General features: G+C 42.2%; 1 protein-coding gene across 1 annotated transcript in view; it reads right to left on the reverse strand.

The window, feature by feature from the left end:
- COBL (cordon-bleu WH2 repeat protein) overlaps positions 1-26,355 on the reverse strand; it is a 570,333-nt gene that overhangs the window by 283,637 nt on the left and 260,341 nt on the right. Inside the window, 2 exon segments of the mRNA XM_089654939.1 lie at positions 12,709-12,789; positions 24,120-24,214. Of these exon segments, the coding sequence (XP_089511065.1) occupies positions 12,709-12,789; positions 24,120-24,214 (176 nt within the window).

Raw genomic sequence — 26,355 nt, forward strand, 5'->3', positions numbered from 1 at the left:
ATTATACATGGAGATCATACCCCCCCTTATGTATTATACATGGAGATCATATCCCCCTTATGTATTATACATGGAGATCATATCCCCCCTTATGTATTATACATGGTGATCATATCCCCCCTTATGTATTATACATGGTGATCATATCCCCCCTTATGTATTATACATGGAGATCATATCCCCCCTTATGTATTATACATGGAGATCATATCCCCCCTTATGTATTATACATGGAGATCATATCCCCCTTATGTATTATACATGGAGATCATATCACCCTTATGTATTATACATGGAGATCATATCCCCCCTTATGTATTATACATGGAGATCATATCCCCCCTTATGTATTATACATGGAGATCATATCACCCCTTATGTATTATACATGGAGATCATATCCCCCCTTATGTATTATCCATGGAGATCATATCCCCCCTTATGTATTATACATGGAGATCATATCCCCCCTTATGTATTATACATGGAGATCATATCCTCCCTTATGTATTATACATGGTGATCATATCCCCCCTTATGTATTATACATGTTGATCATATCCCCCCTTAATCTCCTCTTCTCAAGAGAGAATAAATTCAGTTCCTCTAATCTTTCCTCATAGCTGAGCTCCTCCATGCCTCGTATCAGTTTGGTTGCCCTTCTCTGTACTTTCTCCAGTTCCCCAATGTTCTTTTTGTGAATTGGTCACCAAAACTGAACTGCATATTCCAGATGAGGTCTTACTAGTGATTTGTACCGGGGTAATATGATATCTCTCTCTGGAGTCTATACCTCTTATAATACAAGAGAGGATTTGACATTGCATGCCATTATTAAGCTGTGATCTACCAGAACTCCCAGATCCTTCTCCACCATTGATTCCCCCAGTTGTACCCCCCTAGTATGTATGATGTATGCATATTCTTAGCCCCCAAGTGCATAACCTTACATTTATCAACATTAAATCGCATCTGCCACATAGTCCCCCAATTAAACAGTGCATTGAGGTCGGCTTGTAAGTTGGAGACATCCTGTAAGGACGTTATTCCACTGCACAGCTTGGTGTCATCTGCAAAGACTGAAATGGGAATATATTAAAAAGTAAGGGTCAGTAAGAGGCACATGTATTTAATGGATAGATCAAGGGAGCCAACTCCTCCCTAAAGGTACAGGAGCGCACTGGACACCCAGCATATAGCACAATGTCCAGTGCACCCCCTCACCCTGTCTGTACCATGTGATCACGGACCACTTACAGAGATCACAATACTACATAATGAAAGGCTATGAATGAAAAGCATTGTGTACAATAGACATGTGATCACTGATTGATCATGGCGATCACATACTGGGGCCGGGCCAGTACAACGATCTGTCGCTTGCTGTGTTTGGTGGATTGCGTTGCTGCACACCCCTAGCGAGCGCACAAGGAATGCGTCTGGAAGGTCATCATATGACATCCACCCAACCAGCCGTCTTTTAATATAGCAAATGTGTGCTAACTAAACCCCTGTTTTAAAACGCATGTTCTTAGACAGGTTCATTTGGTTTTTGATAGTTGGCTAACTGGCTGGCAGTTTGAACTGACTTTCTTATCCCCCTCTTTTGATAAGTTATACTTATCCATGTTCCTTGCTGACAATGGCCATTATTAGACTGGGGTAGGCTGGCAAGTTGATCTGGATAGTCCTATTTTTTACTTTGTGACGCCTTTCATGTTCACTGTTTAAAAAGCCAGTTATAGACCTGGGTAGGTGACCAGTTTTTTCTTTGTATGTTAATTTTGGAGGTTCAGTGGGTGCATTGGACACCCTGGCTGCCGTTGTGCTACATGCTGGGTGTCAGGTGGGCTCCCTCAGGTTCACCTGCCCTTGTTTCTATCCATTTAAGTGAATGTGAGGACTCTCAAGATTTCTAGAGTTAGGACCACAGATGCTCAGGGTGCCGTGATGTGGCTCTGTGGCTCACGTATGTATTTGCAAATGTGTGCTAACTAAACCCCTGTTTTTAAAACACATGTTCTTAGACAGGTTAATTTGGTTTTTGATAGTTGGCTAACTGGCTGGCAGTTTGAACTGGCTTTCTTATCCCCCTCTTTTGATAAGTTATACTTATCCATGTTCCTTGCCGACAATGGCCATTATTAGACTGGGGTAGGCTGGCAAGTTGAACTGGATAGTCCTATTTTTTGTCTTTTAATATAGGTCAGGTGGGAGATGGTTAAAAATTAAATTATAAGTAAGATTAAAGCAGAACTAAAGGCTCTTAATTGAGGCCCCCGTTACATTGTTGCATATTATTGAATTCCGACACACTAAAATTCATGTGTCGTGATTCCTCATAATAAAGAAAGTGTCTGTTCCCATAAAGATCCCCACTTTACTGTATTAATCTCTAAGCAAGAACAGGGCAGCCATGAAGTCTAAGCAGCTGTTGTGCTAAAAATATTAATACTAAAGACAGTAACATCTCCATTAGTCAATTAACACACTTTGGCAGACAGTACACAAGCAATGTTGGGCTTTCTTACTAGAAATCCCATCATGCTTTGGAGTATAATTGATGCACCCCATAGTAAATGTTTATGTGTAAAATATCACAATCACACAAATACATAGAATCATTATATATCATTTTAGCTTATACACTTGTTAACCCTTTCCTTCCTAAAGGTAAAATAAAAAAGTTTTACTAAAAGGCAAAACTGACAAAGAACTGTTGTAGTTTATTTTTACATGGACCCAAGAGTATCACCAAATGCAAGAAACTTTTTGCCTGAATTAACAAAGTTCGATTGTAAGTTTTGAATTGTAAGCTCTAACAAGCAGGGCTCTCTGCTTCCTTTTGAATTCAATGGTATTGTAACTGTACTGTCTCCCTCCATTTTGTAAAGTGCTGTGCTAACTGGTGGCACTATATAAATAGGGCAGCACAGTGGCTAAATGGTTAGCACTTCCGCCTGGCAGTACTCGGGTCGCTGGTTCAAATCCTGACCACGGCACCACCTGCCTCGAGTTTGCATGTTCTCCCGGTGCCTGTGTGGGTTTCCTCCGGGTACTCTGGTTTCCTCCCACTCTCCAAAGACTTGCTGGTAGGTTAATTGGATCCTGTCCAGGGGCAGACTGACAACTCATGGGGCCCCCGGGCAATAGGGGATCATGGGGCCCCTGTGTCCTTGCCCAAACTCAAAAAAGCCTGTGAAAAAAGGTACCAGGGGCATCTCATGGGGCCCCCTACTGACCCCAGGCAGTGCCCAAGTTTCCAAATGGTCAGTCCACCCCTGATCCTGTCTAAATTGGCTCTAGTATGTGTATGTATGAATGTAAGTTAGGGACCTTAGATTGTAAGCTCCTTGAGGGTTAGGGACTGATGTGAATGTACAATATATATGTAAAGCGCTGCATAAATTGACAGCACTATATAAGTACCTGAAATAAATAAATATAATAACCACTTCAGCTGCGGAAGATTTTACTCCCTTAATGACCAGGCCATTTTTTGCTATACCACACTGCGCTAATTTAACTGGTAATTGCGCGGTCATGCAATGCTGTACCCAAATAAAATTGTATAATTTTTTTCCACATAAATAGAGCTTTCTTTTGGTGGTATTTAATCACCACTGGGTTTTTTTTTATTTTTTGCTATATAAAACGTAATAAAATAAATATTTTGGCCAAAATGTATTTGCAACATGTCTTTGTTTGCATGAAAGTTATAACGCCTACAAACTATGGAATTTATACTTTTTTTTAATACCACTAATGGTGGGGATCAGCGACTTATAATGGGACTACGGAAGTGCGGCAGGCAACCTGACACTAACTGCCACTGACATCACCAGTGACATTAATACAGTGATCAGTGATAATACTCTACACTGTCACTGTACCAATGACACTGGTTTGGAAAGGGGTTAACATCTAGAGTGGTCAAGGGGTTAAAAGTGTGCCTAACCATGTGTAATGTGTGTAAATTGTGCTACTTTAACTAAACAATCCACAAGAAGCTTACAGATTGCTCCCTCTGTACAGAGCTCGGTGTTGTTTCTCATCTTTATTTACAGTATGTACTGATTTGGTTATATACATAGGATATATTTATATATATATAAAGATTAAAGGGAACACTTTGAGATCTTTGAGATCTCAATCCCAAAGAACATCAGATCTCAATGGGGAAAAATATCATGCTGGGTATCTATGCTGATATGGACGGGGTAATGTGTGAGGAATGTAAGGATGCCCCATCGTTTGATGGAAATAAAAATTATCGACCTACAGAGGACTGAATTCAAAGACACCCTGAAAATCAAAGTGAAAAAACGATGCAGCAAGCTAGTCCATTTTCCTGAAATTTCATTGCAGCAACTCAAAATGGTACTCAGTAGTTTGTATGGCCCCCACATGCTTGTATGCATGCCTGAAAACGTCGGGGTATGCTCCTAATGAGACGACGGATGGTGTCCTGGGGTATTTCCTCCCAGATCTGGACCAGGGCATCACTGAGCTCCCGGACAGTCTGAGGTGCAACCTGGCGGCGTCGGATGGACCGAAACATGATATCCCAGAGATGTTCTATTGCATTTAGGTCAGGCGAGTGTGGGGGCCATTCAATGGTATCAATTCCTTCATCCTCCAGGAACTGGCAGCATACTCTCGCCACATGAGATGAGGAACCCAGGACCCATTGCACCAGCGCACCATCTGACAAAGGGTCCAAGGATTTCATCCCAATGCCTAATGGCAGTCAGGGTGCCATTGTCTAGCCCAGGGGTCCTCAAACTTTTTAAACAGGGGGCCAGTTCACTGTCCCTCAGACCGTTGGAGGGCTGGACTATAGTTTAAAAAAAAAAAAACTATGAACAAATGCGGACACAGTACAGGAGATGACCAGAAACTGCAGACATAATACATGAGATGACCAGAGACTGCGGACATACAACGGCGGCGGGAATACTGGTACGGCCGCTCCATAAGACGCATAGACATTTCCCCCCCAAGTGTGTCTTATGGAGCAAAATATACGGTAAATGCAGGACACCTTGTTGGGTTAGATCTGTGTACAATGTAAAGAGAGAGAGAGGAGGGGGGGAGAGGAGGGGGGAGAGAGAGAGAGGGGGGGAGAGAGAGGGGGGGGAGGTGGAGAGAGAGGAGGGGGGAAGAAAGAGAGGAGGGGGAGAGGGGAGGGGGGAAGAAAGAGAGGAGGGGGAGAGGGGAGGGGGGAGAGAGAGAGGAGGATGGGAGAGAGGGCAGGGAGAGAGAGGGGGGGAGAGAGAGAGGATGGGGGAGAGAGAGAGAGGGGGGAGAGGGGGGAGAGAGAGGGGAAGGGAGGAAAGAGAGAGGGAGGAGATCGATCATCTATTGCACTTATCTAGGGTCCGTGGCCATGATACCTGACATGCAGCGATGGTTTTCCTCTCTTGCTCCCCCTCTCCATAGTCAGCTCTAGGTTCCGGCCGTGACGGTTGCATGCACTGATCAGAATAGATGGCCGGCTGGCTGCAGAGAGGCCAGGTGAGTGGTGCGGGTTCATAAGCCGAGCCCACCTTCCCCTGTTCTAGAATTGCTGATCCAAGCTCTCCCGACCTGCCAAAACCTAGTCTCTTGCCTCGCGGCAGATACGCCCCTGCCCGGCGGGCCGGATAAATGTCCTTGGCGGGCTGCATGTGGCCCGTGGGCTGTAATTTGAGGACCCCTGGTCTAGACTGTAGAAGTCTGTGCGTCCCTCCATGGAAATGCCGCCACAGACTATCACTGACCCACCACCAAAACAGTCATGCAGTACGATGTCACAGGCAGCATAATGTTCTCCACGGCTTCTCCAGACCCTTTCATGTCTGTCACGTGTGCTCAGGGTGAACCTGCTCTCATCTGTGAAAAGCACAGGGGCCAGTGGCAGACCTGCCAATTCTGGTGATCAATGGCAAATGCCAATCCAGCTCTATGGTGCCGGGCAGTGAGCACAGGGCACACTTTAGGACGTCGGGCCCTCAGGCCACCCTCATGAAGTCTGTTTCTGATTGTTTGGTCAGAGATATTCACACCAGTGGCCTGCGGGAGGCAGGGGTGTGGAAATATTTTTAAAAAACTACTTGTCCAGGGACTAAATCAGTACCCCAATCTACTAGTCCCTTATGACAATCTACTAGTCTAGATAAAAAAACAAAAAAAAACAAAAAAACATTTTAACCAAATTAAAATTTGATTTTTAAATTGGAGGTGATATTAGGAATGTATGGGGCTTTTAAAAACAAAAGGGGCTTTGTGGTGACTTAAACATTTAATATTTAAACATTGCGCTGTTTATGTCCTTCTCCCCTCCCTGCCTCTCCCCAGCACAGCACTCAGGGACTAGCAGGGAGGGGAGAAAACTTGCAGTGTAATGAGCACCGATTGGCTGCTCCTCAGGAAAGGGTGGGTCAGGGCTTATCCTTTATCCCTTTTGCTGCCAGAGCCGTTTTTGTATTTTTTGCACAAGTTTAAAAAATCACTTTAGACCTGAAGATTACATAAAACCCCCAAACATTATTATATTTTCAGAAAGCAGAGACCCTAGAGAAAAAAATAGTGGTAGTTTAAATTTTTTATATTGCATGATATTACCGCAAAATTTCCGTAAAAAAATACAAGAAAGTAAATTTTAAGGCACAAAAAAATTTATAAATTACCCTATTTTTTTGTAAATTATAAAAGATGAGGTTGCACTGAGTAAATAGAAATGCAACTTGTCAAACATTAAATTTGTACAGAATTAATTTGTGCAAATCAAAAAAACTAAATTTTGTTTTTTAAATATATATCACTCCTCCGTGAATTCATATATAAACATAATTAAATATCCATAATTCATTTGTGAAAATTTCAAAATTAAAAAAATTTGTATAAGCTGTACCGCCCCTTGATGACGTCGTGGTGATGAAACACGTTGGGCGTGGCCTATTTGATGCTGACGTCAGGACGCTCTTTTGGCAGTGTGTGTCGGAGGTGATCCGCGTGAGATTCATATATGGAGATATGGAGTTAATGGAGAGATGCATCTTGAGATCTATGGCTGTAGAGTATTGATTATTTCAATGAAATCGGATTACCATTAGTATTTACCTGGATGTGATTGAAAAGTTACTACAATTATCACCTGGATACCGTTTACACATCGCTCCCAGAGCAAAAGCGCTATTGCTGTTCTATAATCTGAGCAGCATATAGCTCTGGTGAGTCCATCTAATTTATCTGGTGGTGGATTATTCACAAATTTATGAATTCACAGAGGAGACATATATATTTTTATTATAAAAAAAAATTTTAATTTTGAAATTTTCACAAATTAATTATGGATATTTAATTGTGTTGATATATGAATTCACGGAGGAGTGAATTATATTAAAACATTTTTTTTGTTGTTTTTTTGATTTGCACAAATTAATTATGGACACTTGATTATGTTGCACAGAGTGATTATGGACATTAATAATATGGATATATATTTTATTTAGCGCATGCCTTTATTATAAATTGTTTATTTTGCCAATAATAATCATTTTTGGTTGGGTTTTGCTACTATCATATAATTCTATTGGGATATAGTGTGGCGCTTTTTTCTATTTTGATTTGGTAAATTTGTGCGTACTTGTGAAATGGCAACGAACTTCAGTACCCTATATTTTCTATAGGTCGACACTTTCAAAGCTCCTTATAGGTCATCAGTTTAGCGTCACGGAGGAGATCTGGTGCTAGATATGAAATAAATTGAAAACCCTTGCGCTGCCTAAATAATAGGACAAAGTTTAATGAATGTGACAATGATGGCTGCTGCTAACATCAAATTGTGTTCCCACAATAAAGATCAATAAAAAATAAACAAGTGATGTTGCGCTGCTATAAGGTAACTATAAATAAAAAGACAATGAGGACAAAACTGAATAAAACATCCATAAATAAGTCCATATATGTGAAATCACAAGTTCTCCAACAATTCATGTGTTTTTCTTCTTGTACTGATATCCAAAACACCATCAAGTGAAACAGTGTGCATTATACAAGTAGTGCCACCTCAGTGCACACAGGACGCTCACATGAAAATGAACTTAGTAATAACAAGTAGACAGAAGGAGTCTTCACTTTTTCAATCCACAACCATGTGATAGTAATTAGACACCTTTGAACTTTCAATAGAATGCCAAACCAGAGCTAGGGATCGGTCTCTTTAACCACTAGCCTACAGGGCACTTATACCCCCTTCCTGCCCAGACCAATTTCCAGCTTTCAGCGCTGTCACACTTTGAATGACAATTGCGCGGTCATGCAACACTGTACCCATATGACATTTTTATTTTTGAGACAGATAGAGCTTTCTTTTGGTGGTATTTAATCACCTCTGGGATTTTTATTTTTTCTTAAACAAACCAAAAACCACTGAAAATTTTGGAAAAAAAATTTTCCTTAGTTTTTGTTATACAATTTTGTAAATAAGTGATTTTTCTCCTTCACTGATGTGTGCTAATGAGGTCGCAGTGATGGGCACTGATAGGCTGCACTGATGGACACTGATAGGTGGCACTGATGGGCACTGATGAGGAGGCACTGGTAGGTTGCACTGATGGGCATTGACAGGCATCACTGATGGGCACTGAAAGGCAGCACTGATACATGGCACTGATAGGCAGCACTGTAAGGCGGCACTGACTGGCACTGATAGGCGACACTGATGGACACTGATAGGTGGCACTGATGGGCACTGATGAGGAGGCACTGGTAGGTTGCACTGATGGGCATTGACAGGCATCACTGATGGGCACTGAAAGGCAGCACTGATACATGGCACTGATACATGGCACTGATAGGCAGCACTGTAAGGCGGCACTGACTGGCACTGATAGGCGACACTGATGCGCACTGATAGGCGACACTGACTGGCACTGATAGGTGGCCCTGATTGGCATCACTGATAGGTGGCACTGACTGGCACTGATGGGTGACATTGAAAGGCAGCTCAGATGGGCACTGATATGTGGCATTGATGTGCACTGGTATGCACTGATATGTGCCATTGATGTGGCACTGATGGGCACTGGCACGTGGCACTGATGAGCACTGACTGCTGGCACTGATGGACACTGACATGTGGCACTTCTGGGGCCACACTGATCATCAGGGCACATGTCCTCTCTGCGGAAAGCCGATTACCGGCTCTCCTCACCTCTGTCAGCGTGACAGCTCGAGAGGAGAGAAATGCCAATAACCGGCATTTCCCTGTTTACATGTGATCAGCTGTGATTGGACACAGCTGATCACATGACCGAGCCGACATCTTTGACTCTTTCCGTGATCCGCTGTGTCCGAGGGACACAGCGCACCGGCGATCGCCACGCTGCACGCTCCCTGAGCCGCGCATGCGCGGTGAGAATGGAAAGACGTCATATGACGTCCTATCAGAACGAGAGAACCACCTTCCGCCCGTCATTGTACTATATGGCGGGCGGAAGGTGGTTAAAGGTAATGGAGGTCGCACATTTCTATCCTTAAAAGGGAATGAAGGACACTCCCATGGTGCAGTATGTACTAGCATAAGTATTTATTAAGAAGTAGTAGTACACTCACACGTAGCAAATGAATAAAAACGCCATAAGCTTTTAAAATCATCAGATGCAGGCTGAGCTTCCTATCAGCTGAACTCATTATTCAAGTCTGCTCAGGGCCACGCCCCTTATGCATTACATTACGCCCACGTGACTTCATCAGAGGATGCAGAACATGTTGCAGGCATCCTAATACGTTTGGCAATATAACACACACATACATAGATAGCAGGTAAAATAAGTATTGAACACGTCACCATTTTTCTCAGTAAATATATTTCTAGAGATGTTATTGACATTACATTTTCACATGTCAGCAACAACCCATGCAATCCATACATACAAGGAAACCAAAACAAGTCAGTTGGAAATTAAGTTATGTGTAATAAAATGGAATGAGACAAGGAAAAAGTATTGAACACGCTAACTGAAATTTATTTAATACTTTGTACAAAATCCTTTGTTGGTAATGACAGCTTCAAGATGCCTCCTGTATGGAGAAACTAGTCGCATGCATTGCTCGGGTGTGATTTTGGCCCATTCTTCCACACAAACAGTCTTCAAATCTTGAAGGTTCCGTGGGCCTCTTCTGTGAACTCTGATCTTTAGTTCTTTCAATAGATTTTCTATTGGATTCAAGTCAGGTGATTGGCTGGGCCATTCTAACAGCTTTATTTTCTTTCTTTGAAACCAATTGAGCGTTTCCTTGGCTTTGTGTTTGGGATCGTTGTCTTGCTGAAATGTCCACACTCATTTTATCTTCATCATCCTGATAGATGGAAGCAGATTTTTTTTATCAAGAATGTCCTGGTACATTTTTCTATTCATCCTTCATTCAATGATATGATGTTTGCCAGTACCGTATGCTGAAAAACAGCCCCACACCACGGTGCTTCCACTTCCAAACTTCACTGTTGGTATAGTGTTTTTGGGGTGATGTGCAGTGCCATTTGACCTCCAAACATGGTGTGTATTATGGCATCCAAAAAGTTCAATTTTGGTCTCATCTGACTAGACTATATTCTCCCAGTATTTCACAGGCTTGTCTAAATGTTGTGCAGCAAACTTTAAATGAGCTTCAGCATGCTTTTTCTTCAGCAATGGAGTCTTGTGTGATGAGAGTGCATACAGGCCATGGCGGTTGAGTGCGCTACTTATTGTTTTCTTTGAAACAATTCTACCTGCTAATTTCAAGTCTTTCTGAAGCTCTCCACAAATGGTCCTTGGCTCTTGGACAACTCCACTGATAATTCTTTCCACTCCTCTGTCAGAAATCTTGCAAGGAGCACCTGGTCATGGCCAGTAATGGTGAAAGGATGTTCTTTCAACTTCCAGGTTATAGCCTCGGTCGGCCCCGTTGCCGATGCTGCCACCCATGTCCACGAAAAACGTCCATTTTTCACAGATTTTCTAGCATGACCGATTAAAATAAATGAGGAGATCCGCAAAAAACGGCCGACGGGCTGGCCCCATTAACAGCGTGATTATCGGCCGATTTTTCGGCCGATAAACTACCCGTCTACGGCCTGCATAAATGTGTCAGGTTTTGGATGTCTATTTTACCTATGAGGGATACGGTTCCTTTGGTTCCCCATATCATCTAATATTAGGGGTGTTTGGAATTAAAACGCTAAAAATTAACTGAGGGAGGTAAATATGTCCTTATTCTGGCTGTGTTGTTATTACTTCATGATTTATGAAATACACTGGGATTATGAATTCTAACAGGAAGTGTCAGGGCTGGAGCGGTGGAATGGTCAGGCAGGCCTTATGGTAAGGTCACGCACCGACTGCCGACAGCCTCTGGTGACCCACAGACCGGAGTCCCTCAGGGCGCGGAGTCTAAGCCCCAAGCTGCCTTTCACCAGGGCCCCTGATGGTGGGGATGGACTTGACGCAGCCTGAGACCAGGTCGCGACCCCCTGAGTAACCCCAGCTGTAGTAACGGCTGCCGCCAATGGTGTATAGTGGGTAGGGACCAGATGGGAAGACGTATAGCGTGGTCGGACAGGCCAGGTCGATAACAGCGGAACAGACAGTACAAGACGGTAGGCAAGAATACTCAGGTCACGAGCCGGGTTCAGCAACGGGAGGTCTTTGTCAAAGCCAAGTCGGTTACCAGGAGAGCAACGAGAGCTGAACAAGAGCTTGCTGCAATGTAACATACAGGACATGAATACAATGAACGGCTGCAACCGACAGACTTATATGTGATAAGCCGCACCCTCCTGGGAGGAGCTGCAGAGGACTGAGAGCATAAAGGGTCCCACAATGCTTAGCAGACACCCAAGATGGATGCCAGCACATGGAGCAGCCCAAACCCTGAGGAAAGGTAGGACCTTGACAGGAAGAGACAGAAATGTGCACTACTAGTGACTTCAGCTAAAGGATTTACAATGGGAGGGGGGCGATCTGGAAGATCTCTGTTTGTTTTCCAGGTTGTTCAATCTTGCGAATCTGACAGTTTTAGGATTTATGTATTGGTTAATTGAGATGTCTGTGTGTCTGATCAATGGACCGATAAGAAGGTCCTGGCATCAGTTAACAGTTTGTGTATTGTACAAGATGCTTCCTGAGGGATGAAGAAAAGAGGACCACTGCTGCTATTCACCAACTTTTGTTATAAACTGTCATGGCTGAATTCTCAACAACATGGCTTCCTTGCCCTTTCGTACAGCTTTTCGAAGGACCTAATACATACTACTGTTACAGGCTTTAGCAGCCAGGTGGAGCAGATTTTTTTTAATGAAGAAAATGTGCTAACAAAAAAATAGTTTAGTCTTAACTGTGGAGCTGAAGAAGATGCCCATACTCCTAAGACACTAGCCAAAAACATTAAGTATGCTGATAGTAAAGGGGTTACTATGGGTTGGCATACAGTTTTTTTTACCAGGGTCCTATCCTAAGTTGGATGGAAGTATAACCTGAAGGTGTAAGACCTCTTTTGACCCTCAATGGATGGGGAAGAAAAACGTTTTGGTTTTAGATACACCTAAAGGTTATGGATACATCCAAAGCTGCATGAAAGTTATCCAAACCTGGATGAACACAATGATTAACAGAAACCCAAAGATATTATAAGTATTTATAAAGTTTTTGATGCATAAAATAAAAAAAAATATTCACTCACTTCACACCGTTGCCCACTGGTAGATGCAGACTGGAAAATCTCTTCGTAATCATCACTATCCGCACGTCCTATTGTCTCATTCTGCCACAAACAAAAAGGTAAATTTATATTTTTAACTTGTATTTACTTAAAAACAGTTACTCTATGTTCTAGAGGAAGGAATGAGCACAACATGTTTTTCAAATATATTAATAGTAAAAAAGAGGAATATATTGGGCCCATAAAAGAAGAACAAGGGAAGTTTGTGAAGCGACAGAGTGAAGATAACTCTATTAAATACATTCCTCCTACGAGGGTCAACAGGTCTACTCTCTTTTCCCTAAAGAAACATGGTGGTTTGGGACTTCCTAATCTCCTAGATTATTTTCATGCGGCTCAGATAGCACAGTTAACTTGTACTACAGCCGGGGGTTATGTCCCCCAGTGGGTGGGCATTGAGGCCTTATCCTGCCATCCTTATGCTATTGGTGCTCTTATGTGGCTCCCCAGTCGCTTACGTCCTCCTATTTTGTGTCCTACGCTGTCCTATTCGTTGATGGTTTGGGACAGATGGCGGGCTCGCAAACCTTTCTTCTCCCCACATACTCCATTAGCTCCAGTTTTTTATAATCCTGAGTTTATTCCTGGTGTGTCACCATCAGTATTTCAATGGTGGTTGAATAAGGGTTTGCTGCGTATTGGAGACTTCCTGGATGGACTTTGTCCTCGTTCTCTCCAGTATTTTCTGATGCAGTACCAGATGCCTCCCGGAGAATTGTTTCGCTATTATCAAATTATCTCATTTATCTCTAGCAAACTTAAATTAATCGCGGAACCTGGTACACTCACTCCTTTAGAAGTCTCCTGTGGGTCAACTGGGTTGATGAGGGGTCGTTTGTCCATTGTCTATGCTTCCCTTGTCGATCCTCTCACTAAATTATCCTATATGACTCAATGGGAAAGGGACTTGAATAGCTCCTTAGATCTGGAAACTTGGCAGACTGCAGCCCATTCTCTATCAAAGATATCGATTAATACTGCTCTTATTGAATCCAATTACAAAACGCTACTTCGTTGGTACTTGGTTCCTACGCGCCTCGCTAAAATATGTCCTTCAGTATCACCTAATTGCTTCCGGCACTGCAGACAAGAGGGAACTATGTTCCATATTTGGTGGAAATGTCTGGTAGTGAATAGATTTTGGATCGGAATGTTTAATTTTATCTACTCGGTTACGGGAATTAATATTCGTAGAACCCCGGAAGTGGCCTTATTTCATCTGCTACCTGCTACCGTTCCCAAAAAATCGACTAAACTAATTCATTACCTCTTACTGGCAGCATGTATTACCATAGCTAGAAGTTGGAGACAATCATTAATTCCACTAGACGGGGTGAAACAAAAACTTAATTGGATAATGGTAAATGATAAGTTAACTAGCATTGTCAATAATGATGAATCTAGATTTGAGAGAACGTGGGAACCATGGATCAGATATATCTCCATTGCTTAACAACGCCGCAGCTGACTCTCTCATTTTCTCCCTCCCCCCCCCCTTTTTTTTTTTTTGTCTTTTTCTTTCTTCTCTCCTCCTTGTCTTATCCTAGATCTTTTCTTTCGATCTCCCTATTCTTAACTTTTTTTCTTTTGAATTGGGGTTTTATATTGGTGGTTAATTTCTCTGGCAATGCCCTTGTCCATCGTCTGTTGGAACGTTTGCTACCTGGTGAGAATGCTGGTTTTTATATATATCCTTATATGTTCTATGACTTTGTTTATTCTCACCATTTGGCCATGTGGGCGGAAATGTTATTGTTCCTATGCATACCACTGTAAACCAGTTCTCAATAAAAATTATTGAAGTATAAATACATTCTTCCCCTCAGTTTTTTATGGAGGAAAAAGAGGGGTATAATAAACAAGACAGTAATGCTAATAACAGTATATTGAATGTACCCTTAAGGCTGACAGAGACCAGTGTTCAAAAAAGGTTAGAAAAACATCAGGACCAGATGGCTTACACCCGAGTCCTCAAACAACTTAACCATGCTATAGCCAGAACATTGTTCCTGAAGGCCCATGCACACTAGGAGGCTGAAAAAATGCCAGAACCTCTGGCAGAAATAGCAGCATAAAAGGTTTATGGGCATTTGCTTATATAAGCATTTTGTTTCAAACACATTCATCTCTGATCATTTTTCACTATGATCAGTGTACATGTGAAATTGGAGAATGCTCCTAAAAGCTGAGCTTATGTGTGTTCCGGTGTTTGCGCTCAAAAACTACTTTTCAGAAAGTGACTTTGGAGGGTTTTTTCTGCCTCCTTAAATCCCCTGCCACTAAACTCCTGAAAACACCTATAGTGTGCATAGACACATAGGCTAACATAGAGAGGAGCTGCCTGTAGAAGCAGCTTTTTTGAGCTGCAGTGTGCATGAGCCCTAAGTTTTATGGAAACCTTATTGACTGAAATAGTACCAGATGATTGGTGAAAAACGCGGTATCAATATTAAAAAAAAAGGCCAAGATATATACGTGGGAATTACAGACCACTCAGCATAACATCCATAGTATACAACCTATTGGAATGAATAGTAAGGGACCATATCCAAGAATTTGCTAATGAAAAAGAGTATCATGAGCAGTAAGCGGCATAGATTTATAAAAGACCTTTCTTGTCAGATCAACCTTCTAACATTCTGAGAGGAAGTAAGTTTTAATTTGCATAGAGAAAGGCCTGTGGACGTAGTGTATCTAGATTTAGCTAAGGCACTTAAGACAGTACCCCATAAACACTTAAATACTACCATTTTACAGAACTCTGGTTCAGCCACATTTAGAGCATGCTGTCCAGTCTGGTCACCAATCTTCAGGAAGGGTGTCCTTGTACTGAAGAGAGTAAGAGAAGGGCACCAAATCTGATAAGGGGGCTAGAGGACATCAGTTATGAGGAACAACTAAAAACATCAAACTTAGGTGTCCGTTTATGACACAGAGAATAGCTGCGATTCAACAGATCTCAGCTATTCTCTGGTCATTCACAGTTTATAACACCCAGCAGAATATGTTCAGCCCTTCTCTGGAGATCTGTGTTCTCCCTCCAGATTCTCCAGCCCAGAGCTGGAGAATCGGAGGGACCGAAAACTAAGCAGAGATAATTTACCTCTGCTTAGTAAACTGATCTTTTACTGTAATCTCGCGAGATTATAGTAAAATGAGCTTTTTTCCAGAGTTTGTAGACCGTTCTCTAGCGTTTGGATACCGTTCTCCCTTCATTCGGAGAACTGCTTCATAAACTGCATTCACAGGAGAACTGTGTTCTCTGAGAATGCCGGAGAACTGAGCAGCGATCTATTACCGCTGGTTCATAACACCTCATTCTCCCTGAGAAGAGACAGGAAGGGATATGATTGCAATATACAAATCCCTGGATGGTGACCCTAGCATTGGGAGGAAACTATTTGACCTAAGGTCTCTAAAGAAGACAAGCAGACACACAATGATGAGAACCAAGAGTGTAAAGCGAGCGCTCACTAAAGCAGCTAAAAAAAGTAACCACAAACTTTCTCAATTATAAAGATCATAAACGCAGTGCAGCGCTAAATAAGTATTAGGCAAGAGAGCAACCAATCATAGACATAACATGCAATAAACAGTATAATGTCCAGAATTAATCAATTTGCTGGTGGTAGTTGTTCCCACTGGTAAATGATGGACCAATATTAGAACTCCCCGTGTGCTTAAACCTGGAAATCTGGTGAGGTGCGGTCAAATAGACTACGAAATAGACTACGAGCTGAACCCCTATGACTACGAGCAGTCGCTCGAAACAGGTGTGACTCTACACCACCGGCGCCACGAGGGGCCCCGGCGGCCATCTTGTTTTGTTTTACACGGTCAGTAGCTTTGGCATTGTTCCTCACTGTCTGTACACCACCTATATGGAATAAATACTAATCTTAAAAGATACTGCACTATGTGGGCTCCTCTGTTTCTCTGAGCTCCTGTGGGAGCCAATCACATTCGCAGAACCAGCTACATCCTTGTCAGGGGACCCCATGTGAGCAGGCTGTATCCATTGAGTGGAGACCCCCTTTGAGTAAAAACATCGCCAGGGAATGAGGATTGACTTGATCTGATCAGACCCATTCTGTGATGACATCTGGATGACCAGAGGCTTACTACTATTTATGCGCATTTAAAAATGCGTATCTGGTGAGTGCGCATTCTTATTACTTATCACCAGATCCGTGGTCTGCATCACTGGACATCCCGAGATCACTGGGAATATCAAGAGCACCTCTTCTTTCTGGACTGTATAACTGAGTCTACACCCTTTAGCACTTTTGACCACCCTATAGTGGCCTATACATTTGCACCTTGTCACCTTATATATGCGTTTATATTGATACTTTGATATTGTTGAATCTATTAGCGCTGCACCCTCTCTTTGCGTATGTGTCTTGGAAGGTTTATGGGTACCTTTTTTGGTGTACAGCTGCTCATTCTTTTAGAATTATTTTAGCGCTCGCTTACCTCCTTTTTGCATTTACAGATATAGAAAGATTGCCCACTCACCGGAAGCGCTTCCAGTACCAGTGGGAACAGCTACCACCAGCAAATTGATTAATTCTGGACATTATACTGTTTATTGCATGTTATATCTATGATTGGTTAGTCTCTTGCCTAATACTTATTTAGCGCTGCACTACGTTTATGATCTTTACAATTGAGACACACAATGATGGACAAGAATTAGTTCAATGTTATACTGTGTAAGGGGTTCTTTACTGTTAGAGCAGTAAGGAGGTGGAACCTCCTTCCACAGTGGTGGTGTCAGCAGGGAGTGTAGATAAACTCAAAAAATGTTTTGGTGTGTTTTGGTGCGTTTCAATATCCCTGTACACAAATATATTGAAAATGGTAGTCACACACGTTGAAATGGATGGACCAGTATCTTTATTCAACCATACCAACTATGTGCCTACACACACATATACTCATAGGATATCTAATGTATCACTAATAAAGGAAGCAAATACTGTACGTTTTATTAAATCTGTCACATATTATGAGACACATTGACTATAACATTGCAGTTTGATTCCTACATGTTTATCTCTCCTCCCCTAAGGTAGCACTGGGGCCTGCCCAGGGGTGGACTGACCATTTGAAAACTCGGGCACTGCCCGAGGGCCCGGGGTCAGTAGGGGGCCCCATGAGATGCCCCTTGTACCTTTTTCATAGGCTTTTTTGAGTTTGGGCAAGGACACAGGGGCCCCATGATCCCCTGGGGTTAGTAGGGGGCCTCATGAGATGCCCCTGGTACCTTTTTCATAGGCTTTTGTGAGTTTGGGCAAGGACACAGGGGCCCCATGATCCCCTGGGGTCAGTAGGGGGCCCCATGAGATGCCCCTGGTACCTTTTTCATAGGCTTTTTTGAGTTTGGGCAAGGACACAGGGGCCCCATGATCCCCTGGGGTCAGTAGGGGGCCCCATGAGATGCCTCTGGTACCTTTTTCATAGGCTTTTTTGAGTTTGAGCAAGGACACAGGGGCCCCATGATCCTCTATTGCCCAGGGGCCCCGTGAGTTGTCAGTCCGCCCCTGGGCCTGCCCCAAGTACCTGACGTGTGTTTTGAGTGAAAATCTGTCTCATCTATAGTGGTAAAACTTTCTCAGTTGCCTGTCCAGGACTGCAGGTGAAATAGTCATGTTTGCCTGCACAGTTGTTCAATTCATGTCAATTGGGACACAGTGGGTGCACTGCTCCCAATCTGATAGCTTTACAAGTGCGGGTGCGTGGCCCATGGCATGGCTGTCAAATTGGGAGCAGCAGCTGTGTCCATGCAGCCTCTGCATCTCAGTTGAAATTAATAGAACTGTCTGCATGGGGATGCACAAAACACAGACCTCACATTGACATAAGCCAATAGTACACTTGTGTGAATGAGACCCTACAGTTTCCATTGTTTTTATGTTAGCTATCAACCAAACTGTCCAGCCTTATATGCATATAGTCTTTTTTGAGAGAGATGAAAAATCAGTATATCTAATATACACAGTATACAGTGGGGGGTTTTCACTAAAGGAGTATAGGCTGTTCAATATGCTTACTTCAAAAATCCAATCATGAGCAAGCAAAAACCTGTTTTGTTTTTTTTTTGTTTATTTTCCTCCTTACACGCCATTGGATTTTCTTTACAAAGTGAATTTTCATCACATTCACTAAGTTTGTAAGTCCACAATGAAGTTTGTATTAATACATAAAAAAAAAAACAATGAACAAATGTTGTTTGTCATATAAAAAATATACAAAAAAAATGTATATTTTTATATATTTAGATGATTATATTAGTTTTTGTTGCTAAGGTTTATGTAAGTCATGTAAATGCATCTGATATGACTGCTAACCAATTTAAGCACCAGTTCACTAAGAACACAGTTGGGACTGGGGTTTCAGACATATTTACTGTAGAAAATCTTTGTATGTGTTGACATTTGTGTATGTGCAAAGGTATGCAGGAAAAGACTGGGAGAAACAAAGTAGCAACACTCCATAAATATCATTTGCCTTATCTACATTTTCTAATTAACCAGCTATTTTGTTCAGGCCAAAATGTCACATTCTGAATATCTAGATAGCTAATCCAAATTGTTTTTTTATAAATGTTAACAAGTTCAGAAGTGTTTTACCCTTTCATGTCCAGAACAATATGTATATAGGGACCAGGGGCGGACTGACCATTTGGAAACTCGGGCACTGCCCGAGGGCCCGGGGTCAGTAGGGGGCCCCATGAGATGCCCCTGGTACCTTTTTTAATAGGCTTTTTTGAGTTTGCGCAAGGACACAGGGGCCGCATGATCCCCTATTGCCCGGGGGCCCCATGAGTTGTCAGTCCGCCCCTGATAGGGACAACTATAAGCAAAAGTATGTAAGCATAGAATAATTGATCAAACCCACATGTGCTTTTTTTTTTACCACTACTATTCCTTTATATTGGCTTTAGAAATTTTGGTCATACATGTGCATGTTTCATATGGTTACTTTCAAAATACATATATTTTAAAACTTCAATAAACCACAAAAAGGCACATAAAAAAATCAATAGCAATAGTGGTGGATCAGATCTCTTTGTTTGAGATAGAAGCTTGCAGATATTGAATGACCTTTAAAGTGTTACTAAAACCCAGGACCCTACATTCACTATATCTGGTCTCCCCGGACCCTACATTCACTATATCTGGTCTCCCCGGACCCTACATTCACTATATCTGGTCTCCCACAGTACACAGAACATTGGAAATGCAATTATTTTAATAAATATAAACTGCTAAATACCTTTTCTCATCAGCAGTATATAACAGTCTTATCAGTGTCCGGCCGAGCACTGGTTAATCCTGTAGAGGGATTTTTCATTCTGCTCTGACTGTCCTATGAGGCTGCATGACCCCTGACCCATCTCAACAGTGCTGATTGGCCCTGTACTGATCACATGCACCCTCCCAAAGGAAAAAAACCTCTCTAGCAATACACACTATTAATATTATTATTATTATACAGTATTTATATAGCGCCAAAGGGTTTGCTCAGCGCTGTACAATAGCAAGGGGACAGAACATGAGACAATACAGTAACAATACAATACAAGAGGGGTTCGAGGGCCCTGCTCTTTCGAGCTTACAATCTAGGAGGGAGGGGAAAGGGGTACAGGAGGAAGTGGCTGTGGGGGATGGAGTGGTAGGATAAGTGGAGGAGGTCGGCTGTTAGGCGAGGGTGGGGTAGGTTTCCCTGAAGAGGTGGGTTTTCAGGGTGACCCTGAAGGTGAGGAGGGTAGGCGACAGTCTGATGGATGTAAACTGAGCATGTGCAGAGTGACTCCTAGAGCTCTGTGCTATCAGCAGATGGATTGGGTAGAGTAGAAGAATGGAAGGATCAGAGAATACAGGATCAAACAGCCTTCTCACACAATGCAGAGGATTAACCCCTTAGGTTCCACAGTGAGTAAAACACGCATGCTTTACTGCATATACAGACTATGTTTACTGTTGTGGATTTAGTAATACTTTAAAGCGGAGTTTCAAGCAAAAGTGGAAGCTGTGCTTTTCTGCCTGCTCTCCCCCTCCACTGCCACGTCAGGCATATTTTGGGGGGGGAGCGGGGAGCAGGTACCTGGTTTTGACAGATACCCGCTCCCACTGCTGGCTGAGTTTGCCCCGGCAAACTGAGCTGGAAGATCGGCACCCCCCGCAGCCCTCCATGATACTTCCAAGATCCCAGAGGACTGCAGCCCATTCACGAAGCACAGCACGCTTCGCACATGCACACTAGAAAACCAGTGGTGAAGCCTCAAGATCTCACTGCTGGTTTCCCTTAGTCAAGATGGCGGCACCAGCACCCAACAGCCGATTGAAGAATCGCCTCGGGGTGAGGACACCGCTAGACGCCTGGACAGGTAAGTACTACTAAAAGTCACCAGCCACAGTATTTGTAGCTAAACATCTGTACCTTACAGAAGAACAATTTCCTATGGAAAAGGCTGTGTTATAACATCTAGCATCTATTTCTCTGACAATCTTGGAATAACAGAAACCATTTGCATTTCAGAATTATCCACATTTGCCTCTTGTCCTATAATAATTTAAGCTCAATTCACAAAGCTAACATACCAGAACAAAAATATTTATCTTTCAAAAAAGTGACAATTATTTTCAGCTCATGTCCAATGAGATTTGGTCATGACAGTCACTTGGCTAAATAAAGATCTTTATCTCTGCCTTAACCTCCCTGGCGGTATGATTCTTTCCAATTTTTTGTGCTGAAAGCGATACATTTTTTTGCATGGAAATATGTATTTTTTTATTGTAGGCTGTAATTTTTAGGAATAACTCACTGAAATCTGTCCGAACAAGAGTCTAGTAAACATCCCGGGTAGGATAAAACTTGAAACACGAAATCATAAATTATAATTTAATAAATAATCATAAAAAATAATAATATAATAATAAATTTAATTCAATAATATAATCAAACCAAAAACACTGAAATTTGAAATACAGAGGCAAATTTGCACATCACTGAGCAAAGGCCCCAAATTGTTTTCAGTGTCTGATGATGAATTTCCCCACAAATCATTATCACTCAATTCTGCAAGTGGTTCTGATTTACTAGCGCTGTTCTAAAACCGCTTTTGACGTAAAGGAACGCTTTTTGGACACCATGGACTTTTCTACGTTTCCAGGCAGAAAGAACAGTCAAAATGCAGGCAGGGCGCAGGACAAAGCAGTAGGGACAAAATATATGTGAAATGCATTGAAACAGCAATGACAGCAAAAATGACATTTTTTAAAAATATCAAATTTCCCGCCGGTTCCAGCGCCCGTACGTCCCGACGTCCCAGGGACCAGAACACGGAAGCCGGATGCCGGCATCGGCCGGAGGAGATGGCCGGGGACGCTGCAGGGGACAAGGTAAGCTCTGCAGGGACTCCCTATGCAGCGCCGCATGGTAAGCCCGAGTGTAGCTCGTGGTTACCGCTTTTGGTACTGAAACTTTACCCCGAGCTACACTCGGGAACAGGGGTGGACTGACCATTTGGAAACTCGAGGGCCCGGGGTCAGTAGGGGGCCCCATGAGATGCCCCTGGTACCTTTTTCATAGGCTTTTTTGAGTTTGAGCAAGGACACAGGGGCCCCATGATCCCCTATTGCCCGGGGGCCCCATGAGTTGTCAGTCCGCCCCTGCTCGGGAATACCGCTAGGGAGGTTAAGCACAAACTGTATGTTACTAAGCCAAACCGTACTCAGTATGGATAGTGCTGGTGATATTTCTCACATAAATAGACAATTGCTTTTTGGCTGATTTCAAAGTAACTTCACAACCTGGATAAATACTTTATATTAGTCAACATTTCATAGGGACCAGAACACGGAAGCCGGATGCCGGCATCGGCCGGAGGAGATGGCCAGGGACGCTGCAGGGGACACATTGCTGGAGCGAAGGACAAGGTAAGCGCTGCAGGGACTCCCGGAGAACACCGCATGGTAAGCCCGAGTGTAGCTCGGGGTTACCGCTCTTGGTACTGAAATTTTACCCCGAGCTACACTCGGGAAAATCGCTAAGGAGGTTAAAGCTTTGTGAACTGAGCTTTATGTGTCTAATGGTGAGCATTTGTTTACTAACAATATACTGTACGAATAGTAACGTTTGGGGGTTGTTTAGCTTAGCGTAGCACTTGCTAGTGAGTCCACACCAGTTATGCAGTTTAAGGGCTTGTTGGTCCACTTTTATTTAAAAAAAAAAAAAAAGGAAATGTCCAACAAAATGAACCATTACCCATTGAGGGGTTTCCACCATCAATACAAAATAACATACGGTTTAGCCTCATGGTTCTCTTTAGCAGCACTGCTGCTCAGACTTGAGTTGTGACCATGCAACTCGGTGTCCCTTTGTTCACATAGCTCTGTACCTCTGTTAGCACTCTGTCTTTCAGCTCCATGCTGCTCCGCTGTCACCTACACCATGCAGACACAAACGCTTGTGGCTGCTCCCTTGCACCCATATGTACTCCTCAGGAGGATGGACCCCAGAACCCTGGTCCGGACTCTACAAAAAGCTCAGCACACACCTGCATAATCAGTGTGCTGGTTATTCCCAAAACCTGGTCCCATGACTGCTGATTTCTTCCCAGCCAGATCACTGCAAAATCTCCAGGCTTATGGTCTCCAGGCTTATGATCTCCAGGCTTATGGTCTCCGGGCTTATGGTCTCCGGGCTTATGGTCTCCGGGCTTATGGTCTCCGGGCTTATGGTCTCCAGGCTTATGATCTCCAGGCTTATGATCTCCAGGCTTATGGTCTCCAGGCTTATGGTCTCCAGGCTTATGGTCTCCAGGCTTATGGTCCCAAACCGGATTTTACCAACCACTCAGGAAACTGGAAAAACAGTTTCCTCCAAATTAGACAAGCATCCTGGAGCCCCTCAACCTGCCTAGCTGAGAATCCTGGGTGACATACACCATGACAGGGAACCTCACTCTTACAGTATATATAGTGATAACAAAAAATACTTAAGAATTAAATGTATCAAAAGAAATAAAAAACATGACAATGACATTTGACATGTGATCATATGCTTCAAGGCATAAAAAAGGCTTACAGGTTTATCAGCAATCAGGATTGACTGTGTTGCTATGAATTTTATATTTGCAACAGATATATTGGTCACAATAATTAGTGATCTGATCTGAAATATAACTTCATGTAAAACAACACAGGCTGCCTAATGCAAACAACAGAGAGAAACATTTTTTATTTTTAACAATCTCTTTATGAATAAGCACATAAAATATTCTCTGTGTGTCTTATCATATGATGAATAACATCAAAATACAACTGAAACATGCTATATTAATACAAATGTACATATTTTACCTTGTTTCCTTTTTTGTGGCTGCGAAAAAATCCCAAAATTCCCCTTTTCTCTCTTTCTGCGGTGTCACTACTTGAGGAAAGTTTACGTATCTTTTCTGAAACGAATATTGAAAAGGTAAATGAAAAAGAATGTCAAACTTATCATGTTATTCAACTATATATATTTAAAATAGTATTGTCGAAATGCTTGTCATAAAATATCTATTTAATGTAAAAATGTATTTTTGTTTTATTGCACACTTAAGCAGACTAGTAACCACTTGCCTTCTTTTGGATTGCTTACCTTAATGTACAACTTAAACTCTTGTTTAAGGGAGACTAGTAACAAAATGCAGCCAGAACAAGATGTGGTTGGAAAGAAAAATGTGTCTGTGCTTTACAGGATGGACTTTGGTAAGAAGATTAGTACGTTATATTGGTGCACAGCAGAACTACAAGGTTGTCAAGCAGTAACATGACAGTTTCTAACCAATGTTCTCCTTCAGGCATAGAACTTCCACCACCCCTGAATGCTTCAAGATAGTTACCAGTGCAATATATGGAATTATTAATACAAATTAAACAGGTATATCTCAGTTAATATTTACATAACACTGGGAAAAAAAAGGATTTTGTAACTGATTGTCTGTGGAAAGACAGTAGAGTCATCTATGATTTTATGTTTTAAGGAACTGATTAACTAAAGAAGCATTTTTATATACTCACCTGTGTTGATAACAACAACTTTCCAATAGTGTTTAACCAAATCAATACCGGGCAATTTTACCCCTTCCTGCCCAGGCCAGTTTTCAGCGCTCTCACACTTTGAATGACAATTGCGCGGTCATACAACATTGTACCCAAACTAAAATTTTATCATTTTCTTCATACAACTAGAGCTTTCTTTTGATGGTATTTAATCACTGCTGGGGTTTTTATTTTTTGCTAAATTAAAAAAAGACCACAAATTTTGAAAAAAACACACGTTTTTCTTTGTTTCTGTTATAAAAGTTTGCAAATAAATAATTTTTCTTCATAAATTTAGGCCGAGATGTATTCTGCTACATGTCTTTGGTGAAAATAACCCAAATTAGGATGTATTTGTTAGTTTGTAGGAAAGTTATAGAGTTCACAAACTATGGTATAGATCTGAATATTGATCAATCCTGAAGTACTGACAGCCAATCTAATTTCTTGAGGTCCAAGAATGTCAGAATAGTACAGATATCCCCCAAATGTCAGAACAGTACAGATATCCCCCAAATGTCAGAACAGTACAGATATCCCCCAAATGTCAGGACAGTACAGATATCCCCCAAATGTCAGAACAGTACAGATATCCCCAAATGACCCCTTTTTGCAAAGTAGACAGCCCGACGTACTTCATAAGAGGCATGGCGAGTTTTTTGAAGTTGTATTTTTTTTTGTCATAATTTTTTGGAAAATGAAAAAATTAAAAAAATTAGTTTCACTATGTTTTTTTAAAAAATTGTCACCAGTGAAGTACGGCGTCATCATATAACTGGCATGGCGGTGATCAGAGACACTGACTGGTGACAGTATGAAAAAATATATATATTTTTTTTTATTTTTTTTAAGATTTTTTTTCATATTTCACTATGACCAAAGTAGTACAATGTTACCATAGTAACATTGTACTACTTTGGGGAAGTGATCAGTAATTTTTTGTTTTGTACACAATCTGCTTATAGCAAAGAATAAGCAAGCATTTACCTGAATGACATCGATTCATTCAGGGTTTTGTTTTTTTGTTTTTTTTTGTGCTTAGCTGTGATTTGGCCACAGCTAATCACATGACATGTGCATGTGATTGCTGTGACCATTCACAGCTAGACACTAATATACAATGGATGGCATGAATGAAGCCATCCATTGTATACAACTGTCATGTGACCTGCTGTGATTGGTCACAGCAGGTCACATGGTACCGGCAACGGGGGCCGATACTCAGATCTGTCATCGGCCGTGTCAGAGGTACACGGCTGGTGACAGATCGTGCCGCTGCGTGGCTCTGCAGGAGCACAATCTGCGCATGTGCCCGAGGACGCCATATGGCGTCCACCCGGAACGCTGTTGACATTTGCCGGCCGCCATTCGGCCATAGGGCGGGCGGCAAATGGTTAAGGAAATACAAAGAAAATAGGGTTCCCCTTAATTTTTGTTGGTCATATGAAGTGAGTGCAGGCCAGTATAAAAATATCTCCTTTATTAAAACACACACTTGCACAGAGAACCC

Source organism: Staurois parvus, unplaced genomic scaffold, assembly GCF_062004578.1.
Source record: "Staurois parvus isolate SC_StPar_1 unplaced genomic scaffold, SC_StPar_1.0 ptg000814l, whole genome shotgun sequence".
Classification (NCBI taxonomy): Eukaryota; Metazoa; Chordata; class Amphibia; order Anura; family Ranidae; genus Staurois; species Staurois parvus.